General features: G+C 37.9%; 1 protein-coding gene across 1 annotated transcript in view; it reads left to right on the top strand.

Annotated features, from left to right (window-relative positions):
• tpcn2 (two pore segment channel 2) overlaps window positions 1-23,767 on the top strand; it is a 48,171-nt gene that overhangs the window by 16,457 nt on the left and 7,947 nt on the right. Inside the window, exons 8-22 of the mRNA XM_039748666.1 lie at window positions 673-772; window positions 1,970-2,035; window positions 2,111-2,175; window positions 3,091-3,194; window positions 3,446-3,527; window positions 4,058-4,144; window positions 6,096-6,215; window positions 8,786-8,845; window positions 8,954-9,082; window positions 10,569-10,615; window positions 13,543-13,642; window positions 18,332-18,403; window positions 18,487-18,560; window positions 19,471-19,576; window positions 19,671-19,753. Coding sequence (XP_039604600.1) covers window positions 673-772; window positions 1,970-2,035; window positions 2,111-2,175; window positions 3,091-3,194; window positions 3,446-3,527; window positions 4,058-4,144; window positions 6,096-6,215; window positions 8,786-8,845; window positions 8,954-9,082; window positions 10,569-10,615; window positions 13,543-13,642; window positions 18,332-18,403; window positions 18,487-18,560; window positions 19,471-19,576; window positions 19,671-19,753 — 1,295 coding nt within the window. The remainder of the gene's footprint in view (window positions 1-672; window positions 773-1,969; window positions 2,036-2,110; window positions 2,176-3,090; window positions 3,195-3,445; window positions 3,528-4,057; window positions 4,145-6,095; window positions 6,216-8,785; window positions 8,846-8,953; window positions 9,083-10,568; window positions 10,616-13,542; window positions 13,643-18,331; window positions 18,404-18,486; window positions 18,561-19,470; window positions 19,577-19,670; window positions 19,754-23,767) is intronic.

The following is a 23,767-nucleotide window of genomic DNA, read 5'->3' on the forward strand; positions in this document are numbered from 1 at the left end:
TGTGTAAATTGCCATTAACCTTTTTATTTTCAAATTGTCTCATTAACTAGGAAATTGTAAAAGCTGTCAAAAGTAGTAAATAATGGGGTGGAATTTTATTCTGTAGAATGTTCAAAAGTTCCAGTAATAATGGTATAGTAAAAGTGCATGTCAAGACTAGATTTGTTACCTGCATGTGCTTAAATTAGAATTTTAACAACTTCAATACACCTTATTTGCATCCATCTTTTTATATTAAGATAACAGAATTTAAGCCGTGTTTTAATAGTCAAACATCAAGGCATTTGATACTATAGACTTGCAAAGCTGCAAGCAACAGACAATGACTTGATTATTTGCAAAGTTTCACCTGTTCTAGCTTAGTTATTTCAAAATCTGGAGTTTACTGGGTTATTAAATGAAGGCAGGAACGTGATTAATTGTACAGGCATAGCTAAGATGTTTTGCAGAGTCAGGGGCTCCTTTAGCAACTAGGTTTTTTCCATGAAAAATGGCTACTTTTTAAATTTTAATGGCTGTTGATTGGCTTCAAACATGCATTTGCCTTGGAAAAATTCCATTTTGGATCAAAAACTTTATTTGCCTTAGATGTTATAGCAGTAGGAAACAAATCACTTGGTTATATCCTATATGGGTAATGGTTAATTTCATTTTTCCTTTCCTTCTTTGCAGAGTTCAAATTCAAATTCTGAATGGCAGGTGTATTTCAAAAACCTCCCTGATTCAATTACTACTTTGCTTGTATTACTCACCACTGCCAACAATCCAGATGGTATTAAGTTTTATCTTGCATATGGTGGAAACATTTTTTTAAATCTAATTTGAAATGTTTATGCCTGAAATTGTTTTGAAGAAAAGTTGCAGATCTTTTGTATATCATTCTTTTGAATGCTCTCCACTCATTTTTTTAACTCTCCTGTATTAATGTAGAAATACTTGTGTAATCCTTAGGTTGGGCACAGTCATAAATTTGCACCAATATACAGTGCATCCGGAAAGTATTCACAGCACATCACTTTTTCCACATTTTGTTATGTTACAGCCTTATTCCAAAATGGATTAAATTCATTTTTGTCCTCGTAATTCTACACACAACACCCCATAATGACAACGTGAAAAGTTTACTTTTGCACATTTATTAAAAATAAAAAAAACTGAGAGTGCATGTACATAAGTATTCACAGCCTTTGCCATGAAGCTCAAAATTGAGCTCAGGTGCATCATGTTTCCCCTGATCATCCTTGAGATGTTACTGCAGCTTAATTGGAGTCCACCTATGGTAAATTCAGTTGATTGGACATGATTGGGAAAGGCACACACCTGTGTATATAAGGTCCCACAGTTGACAGTTCATGTCAGAGCACAAACCAAGCATGAAGTCAAAGGAATTGTCTGTAGACCTCAGAGACAGGATTCTCGAGGCACAAATCTGGGGAAGGTTACAGAAAATTTTCTGCTGCTTTGAAGGTCCCAATGAACACAGTGGTCTCCATCATCCGTAAAAGACTTGAGGCTGTAATTGCTGCCAAAGGTGCATCGACAAAGTATTGAGCAAAGGCTGTGAATACTTATGTACATGTGATTTCTCAGTTTTTTATTTTGCAAATTTATTAAAAAGTAAACTTTTCATGTTGTCATTATGGGGTGTTGTGTGTAGAATTACGAGGACAAAAATGAATTTAATCCATTTTGGAATAGGACTGTAACATAACAAAATGTGGAAAAAGTGATGCGCTGTGAATACTTTCCAGATGCACTGTACTTAAGGCACATGATTGCACAGCTGTGTATGACTGACGGACATTAATCCTGGTATAGGGTTAGACTGGTCCATTTTAAAATTAATCTTAAATCGTAAACATGCACTGTAGTACAGAATTGAATCAATGATTACATGTTAAAGCAAATTTAACTTCTGATTTTATTCTCCAGAGAAATTAGTGAACTTTTTCGCATGCTTTCTCCACAGTTATGCTGCCAGCCTACTCTGAGAATCGAGCCTATTCTATTTTCTTCATCCTGTTCTCTGGTTTTGGTATGAGCAACATTTTGACAGTTATACTTTAAATTTGTATTTTTCTTTGCTTTCAATACTGAATTTCTTTCTTAGGGACCTACTTTCTAATGAACTTGTTGACGGCCGTCATATACAACCAATTTCGAGGCTATTTATTGGTAAGTTTTGATTATTCAGTCTAAGAATTGGACCATATGCAAAAATTTAATCTATTTTGAAAATTTTGCAATCTGGAAGCACAAAATAAAAAGCTGTTAAATACTTTCATCAAAACAAAGCAGTCTGATTGGGCGTAAGCTCTCCGACATGGTGCCTCTTTCAGCTATCCATTTGAAAAGGGTAAAAACATGCTTCCGTCCCTGATTGGGGAATTTTAATTGATGTAAACAAACACATTTAGATACTTTTATTAATCCCAAGGGGAAATACACAATTTTATTTTCAATATCAAAGACTACTACATCTGTATTATGTTTTAAATATTTATTTGAACAAAGCTTTTTTTACTCTTTAGCAAAGGAATAGCAGTCTCTTCCTCCTAATGCACCTGCATAATAAATAGGATGAGCTTTGCATAACTCTGTTCTGTCTATTTTAATCACTCACAGCCTTACTGTCTTCCAGATTAGGAATTAATATTGAATATTGGTTGAGTTGGGTAATGTCTACCCTGTCCAATACAAGATTGGATTAAACTTGTCTGATCCTGTCATTCTGTTTGTGTTCTTCAAGAGTATTGCAGTAAATGGAAAAACTGCACATGCTGAATATGATAGTTACATTTTGAGACATAAATGAGGTGTGTTCAACAGCTGTCTGTTTTAGGTTATGAAGTGGAGGTAATGTTTAGTTTATCTAGAGACAAAGCCAAATGCTGCCTTTAACATTTTACTATGCATATACCACATTGTAAAAGCATTTCAAAAGCTGGGACAACAGAATTAAATTTAAGGTTAACCTGTATTTGACAATTTAGAGTGCAGTGACAGGTTAATATTTTGAGCTTGGCAGGTTGTTTCTTAAATGACTGATTCTGCCATGTTTCTACAGTTTAATATTTTTATTTACTTTAGATTTCTATTCAGACGTCTATCTTGAGACGTCGCCTGGGGATTAGAACAGCCTTTGAAGTACTGTGTTGTGAGAAGCAACTAGATTCAGAGATCAATAATCACATGTAAGATGGTTTTCTAAAATTACAATATCCTTATCCTGTGTAAAGTTTGCAAAAGTATGATCAAGAATATTCATATTAATAGCAGTTTGACCTTTGTCCTTTTTACCAATTTACTCTCAACCTGCAAGGCATGATATATTTTTCATTTCTGGCTCTGTTATACAGGCATTTGTTTCTGAATTATTATTATTAGTAGTATTGTGGTCTTTTTACTATCTCCTTGATTTTTTTTTGGTAATTTGTCATTGTAGGGAAGGTGTCAGCCCCCATCTAGTTATGAGAGTCCTTGATCAGGTTCAAATGAAGTCTTACTACAAGAAAATCATTACTCAGGTGAGTGAAAAGTTCATTCACTTTTTGAAAGTGTCTAACCTCTAAAGGTTTTGCTACAGGTAAAATAGATGCTAGCAAATGCATGATGCCTGCATCTGTGTATTTCACTGCTTGTATTCTTTAATAAAAACCAATGTAAATATCCTAATGGAGGAATTATTTGAAACTTAATCAGTCCAATTACATCAGAAAATATTGTACATAAATGAGACCCTGCCCTGGGGAAGTGGGTAAGGAAGACAGATGAATTCATAAATACAAAGTCTCTGAGCAACTGCACTTAATCATTGGGCAGGGTACTAGCCCATCAACAGGTGAACTCTCATATACATACTAGTGCCAGCTTAACTTCCTGTGTTTTGAGGGAAAAAAACAGAGCACCTGGAGTGTGGACACAGGAAGAACATGCAAGCTCCAGGCAGCAACTATTTAGAATGTGCATCCCAGCCTCCTTACTATGAGCAATTAAGAATTGGAAATCCTAATGGGTTTTTCCCTCTTTTTTTTTTTTTTTCCTATGTCAAATCTAGAAAGTTCAGGAGTTTGGTGATTGCTTGATATCTTCATGCCAATTTCAGAAGCTTTTTGATGAACTTGACAAGGATAAAATAAAACAGGTATGTTAAGTGTATAAGAGTGGTTCCCATGTGTAAAGAAATTTTACAACAGTTCTGCAATTACTGTTGTAGTAAAATGTCATTTTTTTGAGGGTGATGCAGTTCAGCATTATTTTTACATCTAAGCATAATCTGTCTGTTTACTAATGCCCCGAAACTATTTTAAACTTAAACGGGGGGGAAAAAAGTACTTCTTAGAAAACTTAACTTATGGGCAACATGCGACAGACTGCATCTGGGTATGGTAATTGAACCATAATGCTTGAACTGTAAAACTTCATGCGAAGACGCAGCATAGATTCCTAAAGCAAACTCATTACTCTTAATAGTGTCAAAACCAAATAGAATCTCAGTCAAGCTTTATGCTTAACCTTCTATCAAGGTGAGCCATCACACAAGCAATTTCCTGCCTTTTTAAGCAAAGTTGTAGTACAAATCAAATCGTCAATCATAGATAATTGTTCATCGTTGGGAAGGTGTGACATTCGGCTATCAAATTGTAATAAGCCTTTTGCTGTATGTGGTTCAATATAGGTGGAATCTTTGATAAAAGCAGATTCTCTCAGCTGTGACGTGCTGCTTGTGTCTCTTAAAGTCAAAACTATGATCGGAATCTGACTTGAGCTTTATGCATAACGATGACCTGTCGCAGAAGTCATTTAGTTTCTTGTGTTTTGCGCACAGCTGTGATATGTAGAATTGTCACATTGGTTATTTTATATTACGTGTTTAGATGGTCTGATACTTGGCTATCCAATGCTAATGTGCCTTTTACTGTATTTTTCTTGAAGTAGGTGAGAACTTGAATAAAAGTATATACACTGAATTGTGATGTGCTGCTTGTTTCAGGGTATGTTTGTGTAAATAGCAAATTTTAATAATGAAAGAACTAATATAGAAACTTGTGGTGTATTTGAAAGAAGACACTTACGAGTATATAAATACCATTATTGCTTTTGATTGACTTGTGGGTATACAGTATTGCAGTTTACATAAACAACTTTACAATATGGCAGTGTCCCACCAGTGTTGCATCTCATGCATGAGTGGCTATGGCTGCCAGTTCTAAGTCACAGAGCTCTGCCTCATTCGCTAGGGTTGTCACACTCTAGGACTGACCTTCGTGAGCATGTGCTTGTTATCCACTACACGTATTGGTTCTTTGAGCTCTCCATTCACTATCCTAGATAATTTATGGATCATGTTGTAGTGTCCTTGCACTTTTTTAAGAATTGAGTCAAGGCATTATATATGCAAATTCATCTCAATAGCAAAGTGAATTCCTTGAACATCTTTCATACTAAAATACTTTATTTGTACTTTTAAGGGAACAGTTTAACTACAATACAGTATGTATCAAATGTGGTGGAAATTACCTTTTTCTTTTAAACTGGTAACAGTTGCTTCCAAGTGAAAAATCATCATAAATGACAAAAGGTACTAAATATAGTATTTGAATTAGGAATGGTCAAGAAAATTCTAGACTGTATTCTATTGTGCTGGCATTCTGGAGAAGTGGTTCACACTATTCTTTAATGTGGAGTCTTCAGCTTTTGTACATGGCTTTTTTTTTTTTTTTTTTTTTTGCCAATTTAGCAGATTCATTTTGAGACTATGTACTCATTTTCATATTCTGCATTCCATATTTGCAATGTGATGCCTGATTAATCATGGCAGGCTTGTTTATTCACAGCTTAGAAAGGGTATAGGCTTACCTGTGTTGACAAGCAGAATATTCTACCATTCAAGTCTTAGCTGGTGGCTTAAGCATAGTATATAGTATAGTATTCAGTAAGTGTTTGCTATAAATGTAGTTTTATGTGCCTAATATTCTTGCCACCAGAATGAAATTTTCATAGTGTTGCTGATTTAATATTGACAGTGTAAATTTTGTTCTCATTTGTTTCAAATTGCATGATTTTGCACAATTACTGTTGCTTCTGTTTCATAGCACCCTGCCATGCCAGAGTACCAGAATGCATGCCTCAGAAAGCTTCAGTTCATCTTCAGTCATCGCTATTTCAATTTGTTTGGAAATGCTGTGGCTCTTATTAATGTCATCTGTATTTCTGTGAGTAAAAACCTCTTATTGTGAATATAGAAATAGTAAGTGGTGTGACATGCAGAGGGTTGTGTTGGCATTTTAAAATACAGGCAGTCCCCGGGTTACGTATGAGATAGGGACTGTAGGTTTGTACTTGAGTTTGTATGCAAGTCGGAACAAGTACATTCTTTTAATAAATGCTATTGTTGACAGACTGTAACCAAGTGCTCTGCCAATGAATGATGGAGTTTCACCTTTCTCTGATCTTTTTATTTATTTTCAATGATGATGGTTTTTCTCTTTACTGTATCATGAACACTTGCATCAGATATGTGTTTCAGAGACATTCTTGAATGGTGAAGACAAAAGGTTAAGATCAGCTCTTCTGCACAGCACTGTACACACTATCACAGCAGGAAGGCATCCGTCGTCAACACGCCTGATGTATTGACAAGTGACAACTTCCTGCTATGTGCATAACAGTACAAGCAGGTTTTCTATTGAGAATGAATGGGGGCATCGACAGGCGACTCACCATTCGCCCACCACACAGTCACCTCCACTGCAGTATGCTGCCTGCAGTGTCCGCCCACCTCTGCTCCCATTCAACAGGCCAACCAAGGCACACTACAATGCTACCCCCCACCACCCATTTCACCGGCAATGGCCTCCGTTCTGCCACAACCAGGTCACTTCTTCCAGCGTTACCAGCCACCCACCCACTGAGAAGAACGGGGCACTTGTGTGTGGTAGGTGGGCAGGGAAACTCCCCCCTCTGCTCCATCCAGCCTGCGTCCAGTCAGGAGCAGTAGCTGCGGCGGAGTAGTGGGCACGCAGCGAACCAACTCATCAAACCTCTGTCCCGCACATGAGCGATAGCTGTGGCCCCAGTGACTATGGACCACGGGTCACCGCTTGCTGCCCGGGGGACACTACATTGCACGACCAATGAAATCGCCACCGCTTGTGGCGTCTCCAGGCTAAAGATGACGGAGCGGCAGTTACTGAGGCGCATGCGTCACAGCTTCGGCCCCGTTCATAAATCGTAGGTCGGATGTCTGTAACATGAGGACTACCTGTACTATGGTTTTACTAAACAAATTGCTTTGCTTCCATAGTTGAACTTTTTTGCAGGGGTGCCCACACTTTTTCAGATACTTTTAAAATGACCAGGTATGAGTATCAGAGGTTGGTAGTAACGAGTTACATTTACTTGAGTAACTTTTTAAAAAAAATTGTACTTCCAAGAGTAGTTTTACTGCACCATATTTTTACTTGAGTGCATTTGTGAAGAAGAAACACTACTCTTACTCCGCTGCATTGGGCAACACTCGAATCGTTACTTTTTCCATTAGATAGTCTGACAATTTTCAATCCGCTCTGGGTAGCGTGTGCTGTCAAGTTGCGCACACGCCTTCCATTGCATCTCCAGCTCTGACGCCAGGTTTTGGATGTTCCCTAAATCAAGGTGCTGCAGCTTTGAGGACAGATGCTGCATTTTTTGTTTGAAAGCATTAACTGAGCTAATCATGTTGACCATGGTTTTCTCTTTTCCTTGCAGCTGTAAATTAAGCTCATTCAACTTGTTGGTCAGATCGGGGGGAAAAAAATGCCAAGTCCGGCAGCCATTGATCGTTATTAAGTTGCTTGTATTCTGCATGTTTAATGACAAGGAGAAACTACTTTTTCTCCGGCCAGGGGTCTTGAAATCTCAGCAGGAATTTCTCCCGAACCACCTGCCTTGGCATCTTCTGTCATCTCTCCATCTTGGAAGGACTTCTTATGCTTAGTGATCGAGTGACTCACCCGGAACGATGCTTCAGTGTGTCTGCCTTTTGCTGTTGAATTCAGCCGAGTGAAAAATGACGGCTGTCCGATTTTTAACTGCGATTTTTAGTTCCCTCTCTCTTTCTCAGATCGCTTTTCGGAAGGAAGTCAGTTTCGTAGTTTTATGAACCGTTCAGAAGTGCTTTTCCACATTTTCCTCCTTTGGAATAGCAGTGATAGATTGACAGATCAGCCAAACGCACTTTGATTGTGCCATTGTGAGAGAAAAAAAAAATCCTCTTCCAATTCCACATCCAGCCCATAAACTTTTTTTAAATCCATTCTTTAGTCGATATAAATTGGAAGGCTAACTAGATCACTTAGATAGCCGGAGTTTTGCAGTAGCTTGCATGTTTGAGCATGCATGTGGGATGACCAATGTGTTTGAAGAAAAGAGATCTCAGACTGGCCGCCCTGTATGTCAATCAAGTGGCAAATGCCACAGGGAGGATATATGATAGACTTAACATTTAAAAAAAAAAAATTTTGAATGCAACGCGATTGATTGCATTGGGCACCCCTGGGTTAGTGTGTGGTTTTGTTTTCCTTCACAAAACCACAATTTTCAAGTCATCTATCTGTCCTGTTTAAAACTGACATTGGTTGATGGCAGCCAATTTTTTTTTTAACTTGATCAATCTAGTTCCTTGTTAGTGGGCCTAACATGAATCTCTGCTGGTGTCTGGTCCTAATAAGGGGGAGAATTGGGTGGGGAGAAGTCCAATGGATCATTTTCAGATAACCAATACCAGGCTTTAATTTTGTTTCAGGCTGCCCTGGTAATCTTTGCAGACAAAGCTTTATCAAAAACTGATGACTATTTCCTTTGGGTGAGGAGTGCTTACTACAGGTTTTTTATAATGCATCTATACTTCTGAGAAAATGGTTTCTTTTAACCTTTTGTGTGATTTGTTTAATTTGTCTTTTTAATTTTAAAGGTTATCAATTGTTTCTTCATTCTGTTCTACTTGCTGGAGATGATTTTGAAGATATTTTCTCTTGGAATTAAAGGCTACTTAGCCAGCCGCAGTAATGTTTTTGATGGGCTACTGACTATTACTCTCCTGGTAAGAGTTAGTGTGGCAAATCCTACTTGTGTAGGAAGACGACTGTTAAAATGGCAGACTCTGTAAATGTGTGTTTGTGTGATTCTTTTTTTTTTTTTTCTCTCTCCCCTACTGCATCCTTAATTTTAAATGATATGCACTAGTATATTTAATCCTTTTGTTTTGAGAAAGCAGCACAATTCAATGTATTTTATCCATTTTTTTTTTTAACTCCCTTATTGTGCAAAGATGTTGCTTGCTGTTCTTTCAGTAACAGATTAGCAAGCGCATAGCATGCAGTCATCAACCAAGCCGATGTTGCAAGTATACATATTTATAGTTATTAGCATTGATGTTTTAATGTGGGTGATGTGGTGTTGCAAACAGAGTTCTGTTCCCACATTACCATTAGTTCAAGTTTGCTAGCCTAGTTGGTGTCTATGGAGTTTGCATGTTCATGTGGAGTGTGTGTAACTAAAGATTATATTACTGGATGCTATAACTATGCACCCCTAATTGTTAATGTTTATTCCCACGTGTGTTAAATAATACCCACCCAGTTTTAGGCTAATAGGGAGCTGTGCAGGTTTTGCATGTTGCTTATTAAGTGAATGATCAGAGATATTGCTAGAACAGTTTTTCATGGAAATACTGCATTTTTACAACATGTACATGGTAAAATCTTATTACTATTAAGACAGTTCAAGTGATGAGTTCAACTGGTGTGGGTTTTTTTTTTTAAATCCTCCCCCTCTTCAAAAATAACCGCAAAATAACGAGTCTTGACTGAGGAATCTGACTGAACGGACTGCAAAAAGAGAATTTAAAAATAACCATTTGCTTAAACTTGCTGTAGTTTAATATGCATTTTGTTTGGTTATACTAAACTGTCAAATGATCGTAAATTTTTCTGTCTGAGAAAGTACAATTGTATGTATTGATGGGTACTACATGAAAGATTACACAATTTGACAACTATAAAGGTTTTTTTTTTACTTTTTGCTTAGTAAAACTAATACATCTAACAACCTAAAAACAAAGTGGTGGTGAAAAACTATACATTTTAAAAACTAGAAAAACCTTGTTTTATACACAGTTGTCAGTTTTATTGTATAGGACTGGTCATAACTGACATAACAGAAAAGCTGCATTTATATTGAACCTGAAAATAATAACTTGATCGGCTAAAACTAATACTCCACAGTCAAATATATCTAGGTAAACCCAGAAGATTTTTAGGTCTTGGATTAAGAAGGGTTAACCGTGTACATCTTGGATTTGAAAAGGATTCTTTTAGATGTACTCAAGCAGCAGTTTACAACTTTTGTATAATTGCTACTGTTTAAGTCCAAGAGCATAGCACAGTTGGACAAATTATTATTTTTAAATATTTCATGTGTTGAGTAATTTGTGCAGATAAGTGCATGCTTTTCAGTTTTCAAAAACCATTTTCAAAAATTGTTTTGCAGCAACTAATATGATTGCTTTGTCTTTTTTTTTATTATAGGCTCTGCTGCTTACAATGTTTTTCACTTACTTAATCCACCCAAAATGGTAAGAATGTGTATGGATGGCTTTTTCTATGTGTAGCCTGATTTGGCTTTTATGATCTCTGTTACTGAACTTCAGATGCTGTGGTGTTGCATTCCTTCAGCTATGGTTCCCCCAAGACTGTTAATGATTTGAATTTTAAGCAATAAGTCTGGAAAATTAGTCATATGTTTAGGAAAGTGGCCTGTTTTTGTTGAAGGAACTGAAGCTTTTCCATGTCTACTGCAACAAAGTCATTTCTAAAACAAAAGTAAAGGGGAAGAAACACCACTAGTTTTCTCCCAATACCCCAGCTGTGTTCAGTAATTGCCAGGTAAAGAGTGGCAGAAAGTGAAAGGCCTGTAAGGATGGAGAAAAATCCCCATGTTGCCAGTCTGATGGAAAGATTTTCCAGCAAGAGGATACTGACAATGCAAATAGGATATACAGCAATGTAAAAGAGATGGAACGTGAAGGGTCTCGATAGGAAAGGAGACTTGGACCATTCCAAAAGAGTGATGGAAAGCACAATGGTCATTTACAGAGCAGAAATGACTGCAAGAGTTGGTTGCTAGTGCTGTTTCTTAATGGTTTAGATTTTTATAGTAAAGGCAATGCTCAAATTTAAGTCTAATATGTTGGCCGTTGAGATTTTTTTGTACAATAAGGCTTTTGTAGGGACAGGATGGAAGGTCATGCTTCAAAATTGAGTATATTGGTTAAAGCTTATATGCTGCTTTATGTAAAGCTGCATACAGCACAACAGTAAAGTTAGGACCAGAGACGAACAAAGAGAATGGGAGGGTGGAAGGTAGTGGAGCTATATATGTCATAAGTTTTGACTTCAACTGAATATAGGATAACACATTTCAGTTACTTTAAAATTTTATGTTCACAACTAAAGTATGCAAAGGCAATCTACATTCATGCACTAGAAGGCGATGGAGTAAACCACTAATTCAGATGGCCTCAATGTAAAAGATTGGAGTGTACAAGTGCTGATTTGCATAAGAGACCATTTGTCTCTACCATTTAGCACTTTCTAACCGTATAAATGAAAATGACCTGATGTGATGGCAGTAGCAGGTGGATTAGCTGTATGAAAGAAAAGTAAGCTGGTCTGTCTGGCTTTTCACACCTTTCTTTCTCACAGATGTGTGTGCACTCAATAGAAAATGCTTTGTTATTCTTGTAACTGAAAAGAAAAGCTGTCCCATAATGCAATTTAGTGCTAAATAAAACCTCTCAAACATTAAGATTTGCAACGGAAACCCTAAATCTCAGTTTTTTTCATTTTATGCATGCATCTGTTCATCATGGTTATAACATTTACCCTATTACAAAAGCTAATCTTTGAAATTGTACTGGTATCATATATATCTCCCGCCTTTTGTATCCGTAAACTAAAATGTATGGAAACTTGCTAATTGGGAGCTACGGAAAATATGTGAGAAAGGGATCCACCATACAGGTGGTGGATCTGTACCTGTAGAGTAGGTCAATAACCGGAGACATTTTCCTCCTGGTTGTATAGTATCGTCGCATTATAAGCAATGGGATTTTATGAATTTTGGAATGTTCATTTTCTATTTAGAAGACAGATGGAACAAGTGCCTTAAATATAACTTATCACTAATTTTATGAACTTTGTTTTGTCTAATCATTTACTGTACTTGCTTACATTGGAGTTAATAAATAAGGATTCTTGTTGACCTGCCTGCTGTTAAAGTAGTGGCTTGTCCTGTTTCAAGTCTTAGAAATAGAAAAGTCCTAAGCATACTCATTGCTAATTTAAGGCAGCTCTCCTCACAATACTCTGTCAAACAGCTTTGTGTACCAGAAGACTAAATTAGCATTTATTGCTGGTTGAGATTAAGTTAAGGATTGTTTGCCCTTTAAGGACACATTACTTATTTTAGTTAATGTTAACCAGATACCCACCATTTTACAAATCCATGTCTCCATTATAATTGATAATGCTATTTAATGTTTGACTTAAGTGATCATAAATTCTCCATTGACACTGAAACATTAAAGAAGTACAAAGTCTCAAGTATGGCACTTCTAAAGTCCTGTCACCTGTGCAACATTTTCTATCTAGTTTTCTTTGAGTATTCACATATTATTTAAATATGTTAATTGAATATTTGGTAGGCCTTTTACCCCTTGTGACATAAGAACATGGCAGTGCAGTCAAGATAACCAAATTATTTGGTGTGACTCAGCAAGTGAACAAATACTGTAGCTGTGGGGCTTAAAGTCCAGCTTCTTAATCTGATAAGTGGTGTAGTCTTATGGTTATCTGCGTATGTCTGGTCACTTGCAGCCTCTTAAGTAAGGAAGATGAAAACTAATGCGTAGTTCTTTACTTTAGTATTGATCAAATCTTTGCAAGATTTCTTTTTGAAACTTGTTTTTTCTATACCGTCAAGAGCTTGTATAAAGAAATTTGATTTTGGATGCATCTAGAAGTGTGTGTATGTATGTGTATATATAGATAGAAATATAGTTGCATTGATAGAGAGATATAAGTGGAAACATTTTGAATTAAATGTTAATTTTAAGTTGTGATGGGCAAATCAATTTTTACATTAGAATATTTCAGTGCTGAGCTGCCTCAAAATCTTTCATATTGTAATCTGCTTAGTTAGCTAATAAAATGTGTCATCTTGCTTCACTTCTGATTGCATTTCTTATACTCCTAAGAGTACCTTTTATGAAATAAGCATTTCGTTTGCTGTATATTCTCATACTGCTTCATCCATACATTTAACTTGCTTATGTGTAATAGGCCAGAGTTTATGGGAAACTGGTGCCTAAGCCAGACTTTTCTTTACCTGAATAGTTCAATATATATTTCTGTAACTAAGAGTGACCTGTTCCTGAATAGCCAAATACACCGTAATGTTCAAAACCACAGCAATGGAACTTTTTTTTTTTTTTATATATAGGGGCTCTGATGTGCCAGGTCTTGTGTCGCTCTTGGAGCTTATCAGAATGGTGAACTTGCTAATAGTCTTCAGGTTCCTGCGGATTATTCCACACATACAGGTGCGTTTTTTTTGGGCCTGGCTAACTTTTATCCTGATTTACACATTTCTAGTGCTAGCAGTATTAGAGTGGGGGAGAAAAAGCAATTTAACAGTTAAGAAATAAAAATGATGATCCATAAACTGCTTAATGGAAACATTTTGACTGTGTAAAAAAAACAACAGAAAATCAACAGTTTAGGAAGTGTCTGCTCTGGCAGAATGAGAGCAGCAACAAGCCATGGAATTAAATAATGAGTTTAACAGAGAATCTGCTTCTCATTAAGAAATGGATTAGATTGAAATTGGTTGGAGTTTGAAGCCCCAGTTTTGCTGGTCATCTGTTGGCTCGTGTTATGTCCCATTTCTGTTTGGCTTTAATTTAATGAAAAGAATCCATTCAGAGCTATGATTCTTGAAACAGTGCAATGAAAATGAAGGGAAAAAATTTAATTAGCAGTGAAAACTGGTCACTGATTAAGAAGATGGTTAGAATGAAAACCTGTGGGCCTCCATGCCCAGAGTTAGACACCCCTGGTAGAGTCTAAATAGTAAGTAGTATTTCTGCTTCTGATAGTCAACATTAATTGACACAAGCTTGTATCCATGACACTGGAGTGCACTTGTTCTAAAATTCATCTTCAGAACTGGGCAGCTCACATTTTATGCACAAGGAAGTAAAGGAAATAGTTTCACAAGATGCTAACTTGTTTGCAGCATTCTGAAGTTGTCTTGTGTAATTAACGTTTTAAACAGAACAAGCTAAATCTAAACCTCTCCCTTTTGAACCAATCCCAGGAGTATTCTGGTTTCCAATAATACTCCAGGAAGCACTTCCAAGTCGGGGCATAACCACTTCAAGATGGGATGGGGGAGAGAGATTATTCTCCCAATAGCTTCCCCTGGCATGACACCCTACAGAACCTTTGTTGCCCTTCAGTTATACACACATGGGTCTTGCCAAAAGGGATACTGCTCCCGTACTGTACAGGGGAGAGATGTGTACAGGAGGCAGCCTCTTAGTGCCCTTCAGACACCTCTTTGTCTCCCAGCTGAGAAAAGGAATGTTAACCATTCTGACCAGGCAAGGAAATGCTAACCATTACCTGCTCTGTCTCATCACATTCACTGAGACCATCCATTGTTTGTCTCCTGATCAGGAAAGGCAACGGGCTCCACATTCAATGAAGTATTTGTCCATATACCATATTGCCTCATTCTAAGTGTAGCACTGAAGGCAGAGCAGCCAGTCCTGTGAGAATGTCAGTCAGGCACACGATTGATTCCCTATTCAGGAAATATACAGTGGTGTGAAAAACTATTTGCCCCCTTCCTGATTTCTTATTCTTTTGCATGTTTGTCACACACAATGTTTCTGATCATCAAACACATTTAACCATTAGTCAATGCAGTTTTTAAATGATAGTTTTTATTATTTAGGGAGAAAAAAAAATCCAAACCTACATGGCCCTGTGTGAAAAAGTAATTGCGCCCTGAACCTAATAACTGGTTGGGCCACCCTTAGCAGCAATAACTGCAATCAAGCGTTTGCGATAACTTGCAATGAGTCTTTTACAGCGCTCTGGAGGAATTTTGGCCCACTCATCTTTGCAGAATTGTTGTAATTCAGCTTTATTTGAGGGTTTTCTAGCATGAACCGCCTTTTTAAGGTCATGCCATAGCATCTCAATTGGATTCAGGTCAGGACTTTGACTAGGCCGCTCCAAAGTCTTCATTTTGTTTTTCTTCAGCCATTCAGAGGTGGATTTGCTGTTGTGTTTTGGGTCATTGTCCTGTTGCAGCACCCATGATCGCTTCAGCTTGAGTTGACGAACAGATGGCCGGACATTCTCCTTCGGGATTTTTTGGTAGACAGTAGAATTCGTGGTTCCATCTATCAAAGCAAGCCTTCCAGGTCCTGAAGTAGCAAAACCACCCCAGACCATCACACTACCACCACCATATTTTACTGTTGGTATGATGTTCTTTTTCTGAAATGCTGTGTTTATTTTATGGCAGATGTAACGGGACATTTGCCTTCCAAAAAGTTCAACTTTTGTCTCATCAGTCCACAAGGTATTTTTCCAAAAGTCTTGGCAATCAGAGATGTTTCTTAGCAAAATTGAGACGAGCCCTAATGTTCTTTTTGCTTAACAGTGGTTTGCGTCTTGGAAATCTGCCATGCAGGTCGTTTTTGCCCAGTCTCTTTCTTATGGTGGAGTCGTGAACACTGACCTTAATTGAGGCAAGTGAGGCCTGCAGTTCTTTAGACGTTGTCCTGGGGTCTTTTGTGACCTCTCGGATGAGTCGTCTCTGTGCTCTTGGGGTAATTTTGGTCGGCCGGCCACTCCTGGGAAGGTTCACCACTGTTCCATGTTTTTGCCATTTGTCGATAATGGCTCTCACTGTGGTTCGCTGGAGTCCCAAAGCTTTAGAAATGGCTTTATAACCTTTACCAGACTGATAGATCTCAATTACTTCTGTTCTCATTTGTTCCTGAATTTCTTTGGATCTTGGCATGATGTCTAGCTTTTGAGGTGCTTTTGGTCTACTTCTCTGTGTCAGGCAGCTCCTATTTAAGTGATTTCTTGATTGAAATAGGTGTGGCAGTAATCAGGCCTGGGGGTGGCTACGGAAATTGAACTCAGGTGTGATACACCACAGTTAGGTTATTTTTTAACAAGAGGGCAATTACTTTTTCACACAGGGCCATGTAGGTTTGGATTTTTTTTCTTCCTAAATAATAAAAACCATCATTTAAAAACTGCATTTTGTGTTTACTTGTGTTATATTTGACTAATGGTTAAATGTGTTTGATGATCAGAAACATTTTGTGTGACAAACATGCAAAAGAATAAGAAATCAGGAAGGGGGCAAATAGTTTTTCACACCACTGTATACTTCCTTGTGTCCTTCCTCACATTTTTATCCCTATTCTGACTGTATAGGCTGTCATCAACCCATCTTTGGTTGCAGTCATGGGTAACCACTTGGTTTGTACTGCTGTTGGAAGTAGCACAACACTGTTCCTGCACTGCTTTGTGCTATACTGCACAAAATTTGCTTACCTGTGCAGCCACAATACTTTTTGGCAAAACTAATATATTCCCACTCTTAGCAATTGGACAGTTACTGCTTTTAGCAGTACTTTGGTGGTTGCTTGTGAAATTTGCATAACACTCAGTAGGGTATTAAAGTTCTGTAGAAGTGTGCAAATCGGCTGGAGTGGAGCTTCCACTTCCTCTGGCAGTTGCACGATTCTATCACTTAAGCATTCCAAATATGCAGACGGGCTGGCCGACAAGCCCAAGTCCGACGGATACCATTCTGTACAGACCTCGAGGAGTTCGGTTTTTTGCTCTTCCTTTCTGAATCGCATAGCAACCGTGCATGCTCTGTTAAGCAAAGTGCATTCTGGGAGTTTGAGTCTGTGTGGCCCTTTACATGACCAGTTTATCTTGGTGACACTTGTTTTGTCTATCACTAGTTAGACAAACACAACTCAAAGGCTAAAAGCAATTCACTTTACAAAATTAAAGTACCTGGTCATTCAGTATATTCAGGTAGTCTGACTTTTTTGGTGGGCACATGACATTGCTAAACCTCGACCTGACCACCTGAACCAACTCGGAATCATAACCCAGTCTCCACAGGCTTGTATGGTAGACACCAGGAATGATGGGTGCATCACTTCATCCGCCTCTTCTGTTACCCTGATGTGCCCAACACTCTGAAACAGGGTCAATCTTGACTCGTCCTACCACATGCTCTTCTATTGCTCCAGTGTCCAATCTTTATGCATTCTAGCAAATTGGAATGTCTCATGCAATTAGCTTCACAATATCTTGTTCTCTTCACGTTGTGCATGTGGAAATGCTTTCATTATTAAATATCGCTTTGACTTGCACTGTTTTTTTTTTGTTTTTTTTTCTCGCCTAAGATGATGGTTCACCACTATCCTTCCAGGTTTTAATAATGTGTTGGACAGTTCTTAACCCAGTTTTAGCAACCTTAGTAATTTGCTTGATGCAGGCCAACTGTATGACCTCATGGTGGTTGCTTAAGAAATGAGAAGTTGCTCTTCATCAGTTAGGGCTAAATTTGTTGCCAGCTGAAACACATTAATCACTGTAGTACTTATCCAATGGAAGGTTCTTACCTATTTGCTTAGTTAAATCCAGGCAGTGCATTTGTACAGTATAAGGTTTGTATGGTGGAAATCACTAAGATTTTACAAAATTATAATTTATGTGGAAGTACTGTACAGACTATTTTTAGTTATTTGAAATGTTACACATGATTTTCTAAATAGTTTTTGTATAGATTGCATATTTTCATGTAATGAAGCCTGCAACATTTTAGTGGATCCAAAAGGTTTTCTGGTTTATTGAATTGTATGCATTCCCCATGGTGTTTGTAGTTAATCAGAATAGACTAAGGATCTCTTTGGTTTGCTGTTTGAAAAGATGTTGGAGACTTTATCTACACCCAGTGAGTTAGTATACCTTTTAGTACTGTAATATTCTGAGGGTGGTAAATGTCAGCTTTTATATGTTAAAATACTTAAGCTTTAAAGTACTTTTTCTGGTGTAGCATACCTATTCTGGCTTAGCTAGAAATGTAGCTTTTATCCTCTTAAACTTAATACACAAAGGCTGGAGAATCTGTCTTATTTTCTGTATTTACTGGTGTATTTTTCTGCATCTTTCAGCTGATGGGGCTTGTTGCAAGCACCTTGTTGGACATCGTAAAGAACTTGCGAGCATTTGCTGGTATCCTAGTGGTAAGTTAAGTGACAGTTCTGATAGACTTGAAAACCTAAACATACTTTATCCTCTAATACAGCTTTTCACTTTGTGTCAACAGGTGGTTTACTATGTGTTTGCAGTTGTTGGAATTATACTATTTCAAGGTGCAATCACGCCTCCAAGTAACACAAGGTATGAGTGTTATATAGGGAAATGTGTTCTTCCCCACCCCCATTTATTTGACCTTCCTGACCTCTTCACTTTACAGAAGTAGACCAGGATTGTATTATTTCAAGGTAACCAAAAAAATCTGTTTTTGCCATTATGCTTTCAACTTGGTTGAAAGTAAATTACGGTGATTAAATATTGCTGAGCCAAAAGAAAGCTTGGGGACAAATGGTTTGTGTGTCAATTTCCTTTTAAAATAAGTTTAACTGTTCTTGAACAGTTACAGTTCAAATGTAACTGTATACGAACGTTGGATCACTTTTCACATTAAGACTAATCTGCTAGAAGTTTGAAGATAAGTGATTGGTTACGGAATGAGTTTTCAGTGCAAGAATGTACAGTATTTTGCCTACCCTAAAACATCTCGCTCTAGAAAATCTGTGGATAGTTTTCCTTTTTTGATATGCTCAGTAATTAGTGAAACGATCTTACCCTACTCTGTGTGAAATACCACAGCAAAAAAGGCATGTTGGTAGGAATGGATTGCATAATTTGCAGTAGAATTCATTAGCCAAGGTCTCCATTCCCAATGGTATGTATCCTAAAGCTGTGAAATGCCTATGAACTTTGGCGTACAATTTTTATGCAGCTCATTGTCCACACCTTTTTTTTCTTCTTTACTAAAGAACCAAGCTGCATTAATGGTTTTCTTCCCTTGTCGTGAATGACTTTTCACAGCGAAATGGTTTTTAATTTTTTTACGTCTTTGTTTAGTAACCAAATGGCTACACCTAGTTTTTGAAGTACAGTTATTTAGAATGTTTTACTATTGTAAAAATGTAATAAGTTTTTGACCTAAACCTAGTGGGGTAGGGAGAAACACTGGAATTTTTTTCCCTACTAAAAGTGTCGTACCATAATTCACTTTCTTTAGTGTAGTTCTCAACTCCAGTGCAGAAGAAGACACTGTTAACTACACAGCAGTTTGTGGCACATATGAGCAGCTTGCTTACTGGCCTAACAATTTTGATGACTTTGCGGTAAGTACTAAATATTCCTTTAGCTTATACAAGCTTCACCTAATCTCAGTGAGGCAAATAGACATACACCATAATTACAATTTTGTGTTTTTAGGCAACTTTGGTGCTGTTGTATGATGTCATGGTTGTCAATAACTGGCAAGTTTTCATGGAAGCTTATTCCAGATACTCCTCCCCGTAAGTTTGTGTGCTGCTTTTTCTTACCCTTATGTATACTTGATCATTTCCAGAGAATTGTTTAATCTGTTTGCCTTTTTTAATATTTTAAAACACTTTTTATATTACTCCTTTGACCCTTGAGGTGCTTATTTATATGTGCAGTATTTTGAATTCACTTGAATTTAAAGCCACTATTCTAGCAATGCTCTGGCTAATACCAAAGCCAAGCTGTTGGACCCCTGTTTTTATACCGCTTTGCAGTTGTTGGACATTGGTTTACAGCAAAGCATTTTTAAAATGGGTCATTGGTTGGAGTCTGCTTTAAAGCAGTTTTAAAAATAAATTCTTTATTATGAAATGGCTGGACCGTAGAGTGTGCCTACAGGCTAAATGATATACTAAGGCTGTAATTGACAAAGATGTAATTTCCCCAAACTTTACATATATACAATGAAAAGGTTTGATTTGCTGCCACCACCATGCAAAATGTATATAAAAGCCTTTGCACAGCTGATAAACATGCAGGTTAAAATTGCTTTCATAGGAAATGCTTTCATCAGACTATTTTCCTGCATTAAGAAGCACCAAGTATACAGCCATTGACAGGATATACCCACACTAATGAAAACCCTTAACTCCCATTTTTATCCAGTTTTTGATTACACTGATGGTGCACTTTATATAGTGCAGGCCATTGGTGGCTATACAAATTTCCAGCTACACTGCAACCACAGTGTTTGTGAAAATATAGAAAAGTTATGTTATGTTGGGCATATATTAAACTGGGTGGTTTTAATTTGATTAACATAAATCTGTTGTAATGTACATGCATCAGCATAGTTCACATGGGCAGTAGATGACTGGAAGCAGCAAAACGAACTCCATTTGGCAGCATTCCTGGCAAAAAGCTAGGGGTTTCAAACAGTCCTAGTCTAATGACAGTCTTTGATCGCCTAAGCTATTTACCCTTTCATGACTTCCTAAGAATTCTACAGTATTGGAGCTGGGTGCTGTACAGTCAGATACAATACATGAAATCCTTTCATTCTTGGATACCATGGCTTCCAATATCTCTTTTCATGAGTTAGAATAACTGCTTGGCAGTTTAGCAGTTGCGTCTGAGGTAGAAATAGTTTCCACAAGGACCTCAGACAGGAACCAGGCAGAAGGAAGCTTTGTTCATGTGTCTCATCTCTTCATGAAGAGGTAGCATTCATCACAGTAGTCTATTACAGAATGATCAAAGCAGGAAAGACAGAGTTCAAATTTATAGACAATTAAATTTCGTTAACCGTGTTGGATTAATCCTGACATTTACTGATTGTTTCATTGAGTTGAACCAAACAAGTCTTTTCCACGTCATTTTCTTATATCTTAGGTTCACCTGTTACCTTTGAAATCTCTGTGTATATGACAACTGTCCAGTCTTAATTACAGAAACATGACCATTTAATCATCTCCTACAACTTTGTGTATTACAGCAACCATTCTCCTAGTACATTCTTGTGTTTTAACCATCTCGGTAGTTCCCTTCATGACATTTTTAAAAGCAAATGCTTATATATTTCAATGTGCACTCTTCTCATTTGGGAGCCTCTTGAACCTGACACAGTCGATAGTCATGAGCGGTACAAATGAGGACACCAAATGAAGCATGGAAGTAGGTGCAAAAGTGTTGAGTGCTTTTATTAAAGACAAGTGCTCAAAAAGTGCAGTGCTTCAGAATTCATAAATGACCCATAAAAACAGGTGAAAAGGTGGAGGTTAAAATAATCCCACTAAATACGTTAACAGTCACCTTTATTTTTTATTTAACTCGGTACCTCCTTTTAACACTGGCGGCTTCCCTCCATGGGGGTCTTGCAGCAGAGGAAGCGCCCTAACAGCAGACACAGCTGACCTTCCTCGGGTTCAGTTGCCTGCCATCCCATAGCTACAAACGGGTTCCCTCACCGGACCAAGACTTGGGTCTCCAACAGCCAGGGCACTCAAGCTGGGGCTCTCCTCCCAATCCTCCTCGAACCCTGCTGCCTTACTGGTCTTCTACCTTCGAGCCTGCTTTCCTCCTCCACTCGCTCACTCATGAACCAGCTCCTTCTGCCTCCTGCCTTCCTTTTCTCTCTTTAACCTTCATTTTCCTTTCTCATTCCTTTTTTCCTCACTCTTGCGCTTTCCATTTTAAAATGGATGTGGCACAACTGTGCTCCTGGCATCAATTAGAGTCAAGGACTATCCTACACCTGTGCACTTATTGTACAGCTGCCCACTACCGCAACGCGAGTAGGAGTTGCTCTTGCCACACTACCATACCCCCTCCTACCAAGATTTGTTTGCGGCGATTATTTAAATAGATGCCAATCAGCTGTGGACCTCACTTTACCCACAGCACTGCAAACCAAAATACTTAACTAGTGTTACCTCCAAATTATTCTTTCAAACATCACATGTCACAGCAGGGGTACCAAGAAGAGAGGAGGAATACAAGAGGGTCCGTGGCAGTTCATAATTGTCACATTTGTATGGTGAGGGATTTTTAGCTGTTCATTTAAAAAAAAAAAAATGGATAAGTTAGGGCTCATTTATACTTCACGCGATGCATGCTGCAGCGGACGCTCCTGCTACGCAAGCGTTGTAGTGTTTATACTTGCGCGGTACTTTATGTAAATCTGGAGGAATCCACCAGGTGGCAGTGCGAGATATTATCGTGGTGAGAACATGTTCGGCTTCTCTGTGTTGTGAATTGCCTAGAACACCTATTAAATTCCGATAACACCTTACCGCAATATCTCTGAAAAGGATGTTTATTGATTAAATCCATAAATCCAGGGATGTATGTGTCCATTCCAGGAAGCATTGGGCACAAGTGAGAAACAGTCCCTTGACGAGGCCTCAGCTCATCGCAAGGTGAATACAAGCACACACATACACTAGCGTCATTTTAGCGGCACCAAATCCCCAAATCTGCATATATTTGGAGGGAAACCGGAGCACAGTGTGGAATACCAGCAACATAACTCCCTGCGAGACAGCAGTGCTATCGCTCCGCCACCGTGACACCCCCATGTGTGTAATTATTCCCCCATGTGTGTATTTATTAACAGTATTCATTATTTAAACAAATTATATGTAAAATGTAACATACACATTTTAATGCATTTCATCATGAAAGTGATATCAAGTATAAATCTAAAGATTCTAAATGTGCAGAGAGTTGGAATATCATACATTTAATTTGTTCTGTTTGGCGATCTATTGCTGCTTTCCGCTGCTGAAGCAAAATGCCGACATACAGATGCATTCGCGGTGCTTTTATATTCAAGCATCGCATATTCCCGATCGTAATGACACGATACATTTTAAAAGTCTCACATACCATCTTTTGTGCCATCTATTTTTTATTGTTTTACTTTACCTGCTGTCAGGTCCAAGAAGCTTGTAGCGATAAAAAACTGGGATGACGTTTGCGACCGTCTGCTTTAATGATAAAGTAAACTACAAGGTTAAAGTGGAAATTTCGAGATTAAAGCCGAAATTTCCACTTTAATCACAAAGTACACGTTTTCACCGTGTCCTTTATTTTTTTCTCAGTGGCTCAAATATAACGCTATACATTATGTTGCTGTTAAGTTGCAAAAATTAATAAAAAGTAAAAAAGACATATATAAATGACATGATACATTTTAAAAGTCTCACATACCATCTTTTGTGCCGTCTATTTTTTTTTTTTGCAACTTCACATCGGCAACATAATGTAGAGTGCTGTATTTGAGCCATTCATCAAACAGCAAAGTGCACACATCGATCCACGAAGGATCTCCATAGAGGCTTGCTGTCACATGTAGATAGTAAACAGAGACTCTGACGTCACGTTCCGACTTTTAGCACACTGCGCCCCCCGACTTTTTGCTGGTACTGCAACTCGCGCACGCGTCGCGTTAATTTCTGAGGACCTGCTCAGAGGACGCGTGGCAGCCATGATGCGGGCGCGTACGCGTTCTGAGCGTGAAGTATAAATGAGCCCTTACACTAATG

This window comes from Polypterus senegalus, chromosome 1 (genome assembly GCF_016835505.1).
Source record: "Polypterus senegalus isolate Bchr_013 chromosome 1, ASM1683550v1, whole genome shotgun sequence".
NCBI classification, from domain to species: Eukaryota; Metazoa; Chordata; class Cladistia; order Polypteriformes; family Polypteridae; genus Polypterus; species Polypterus senegalus.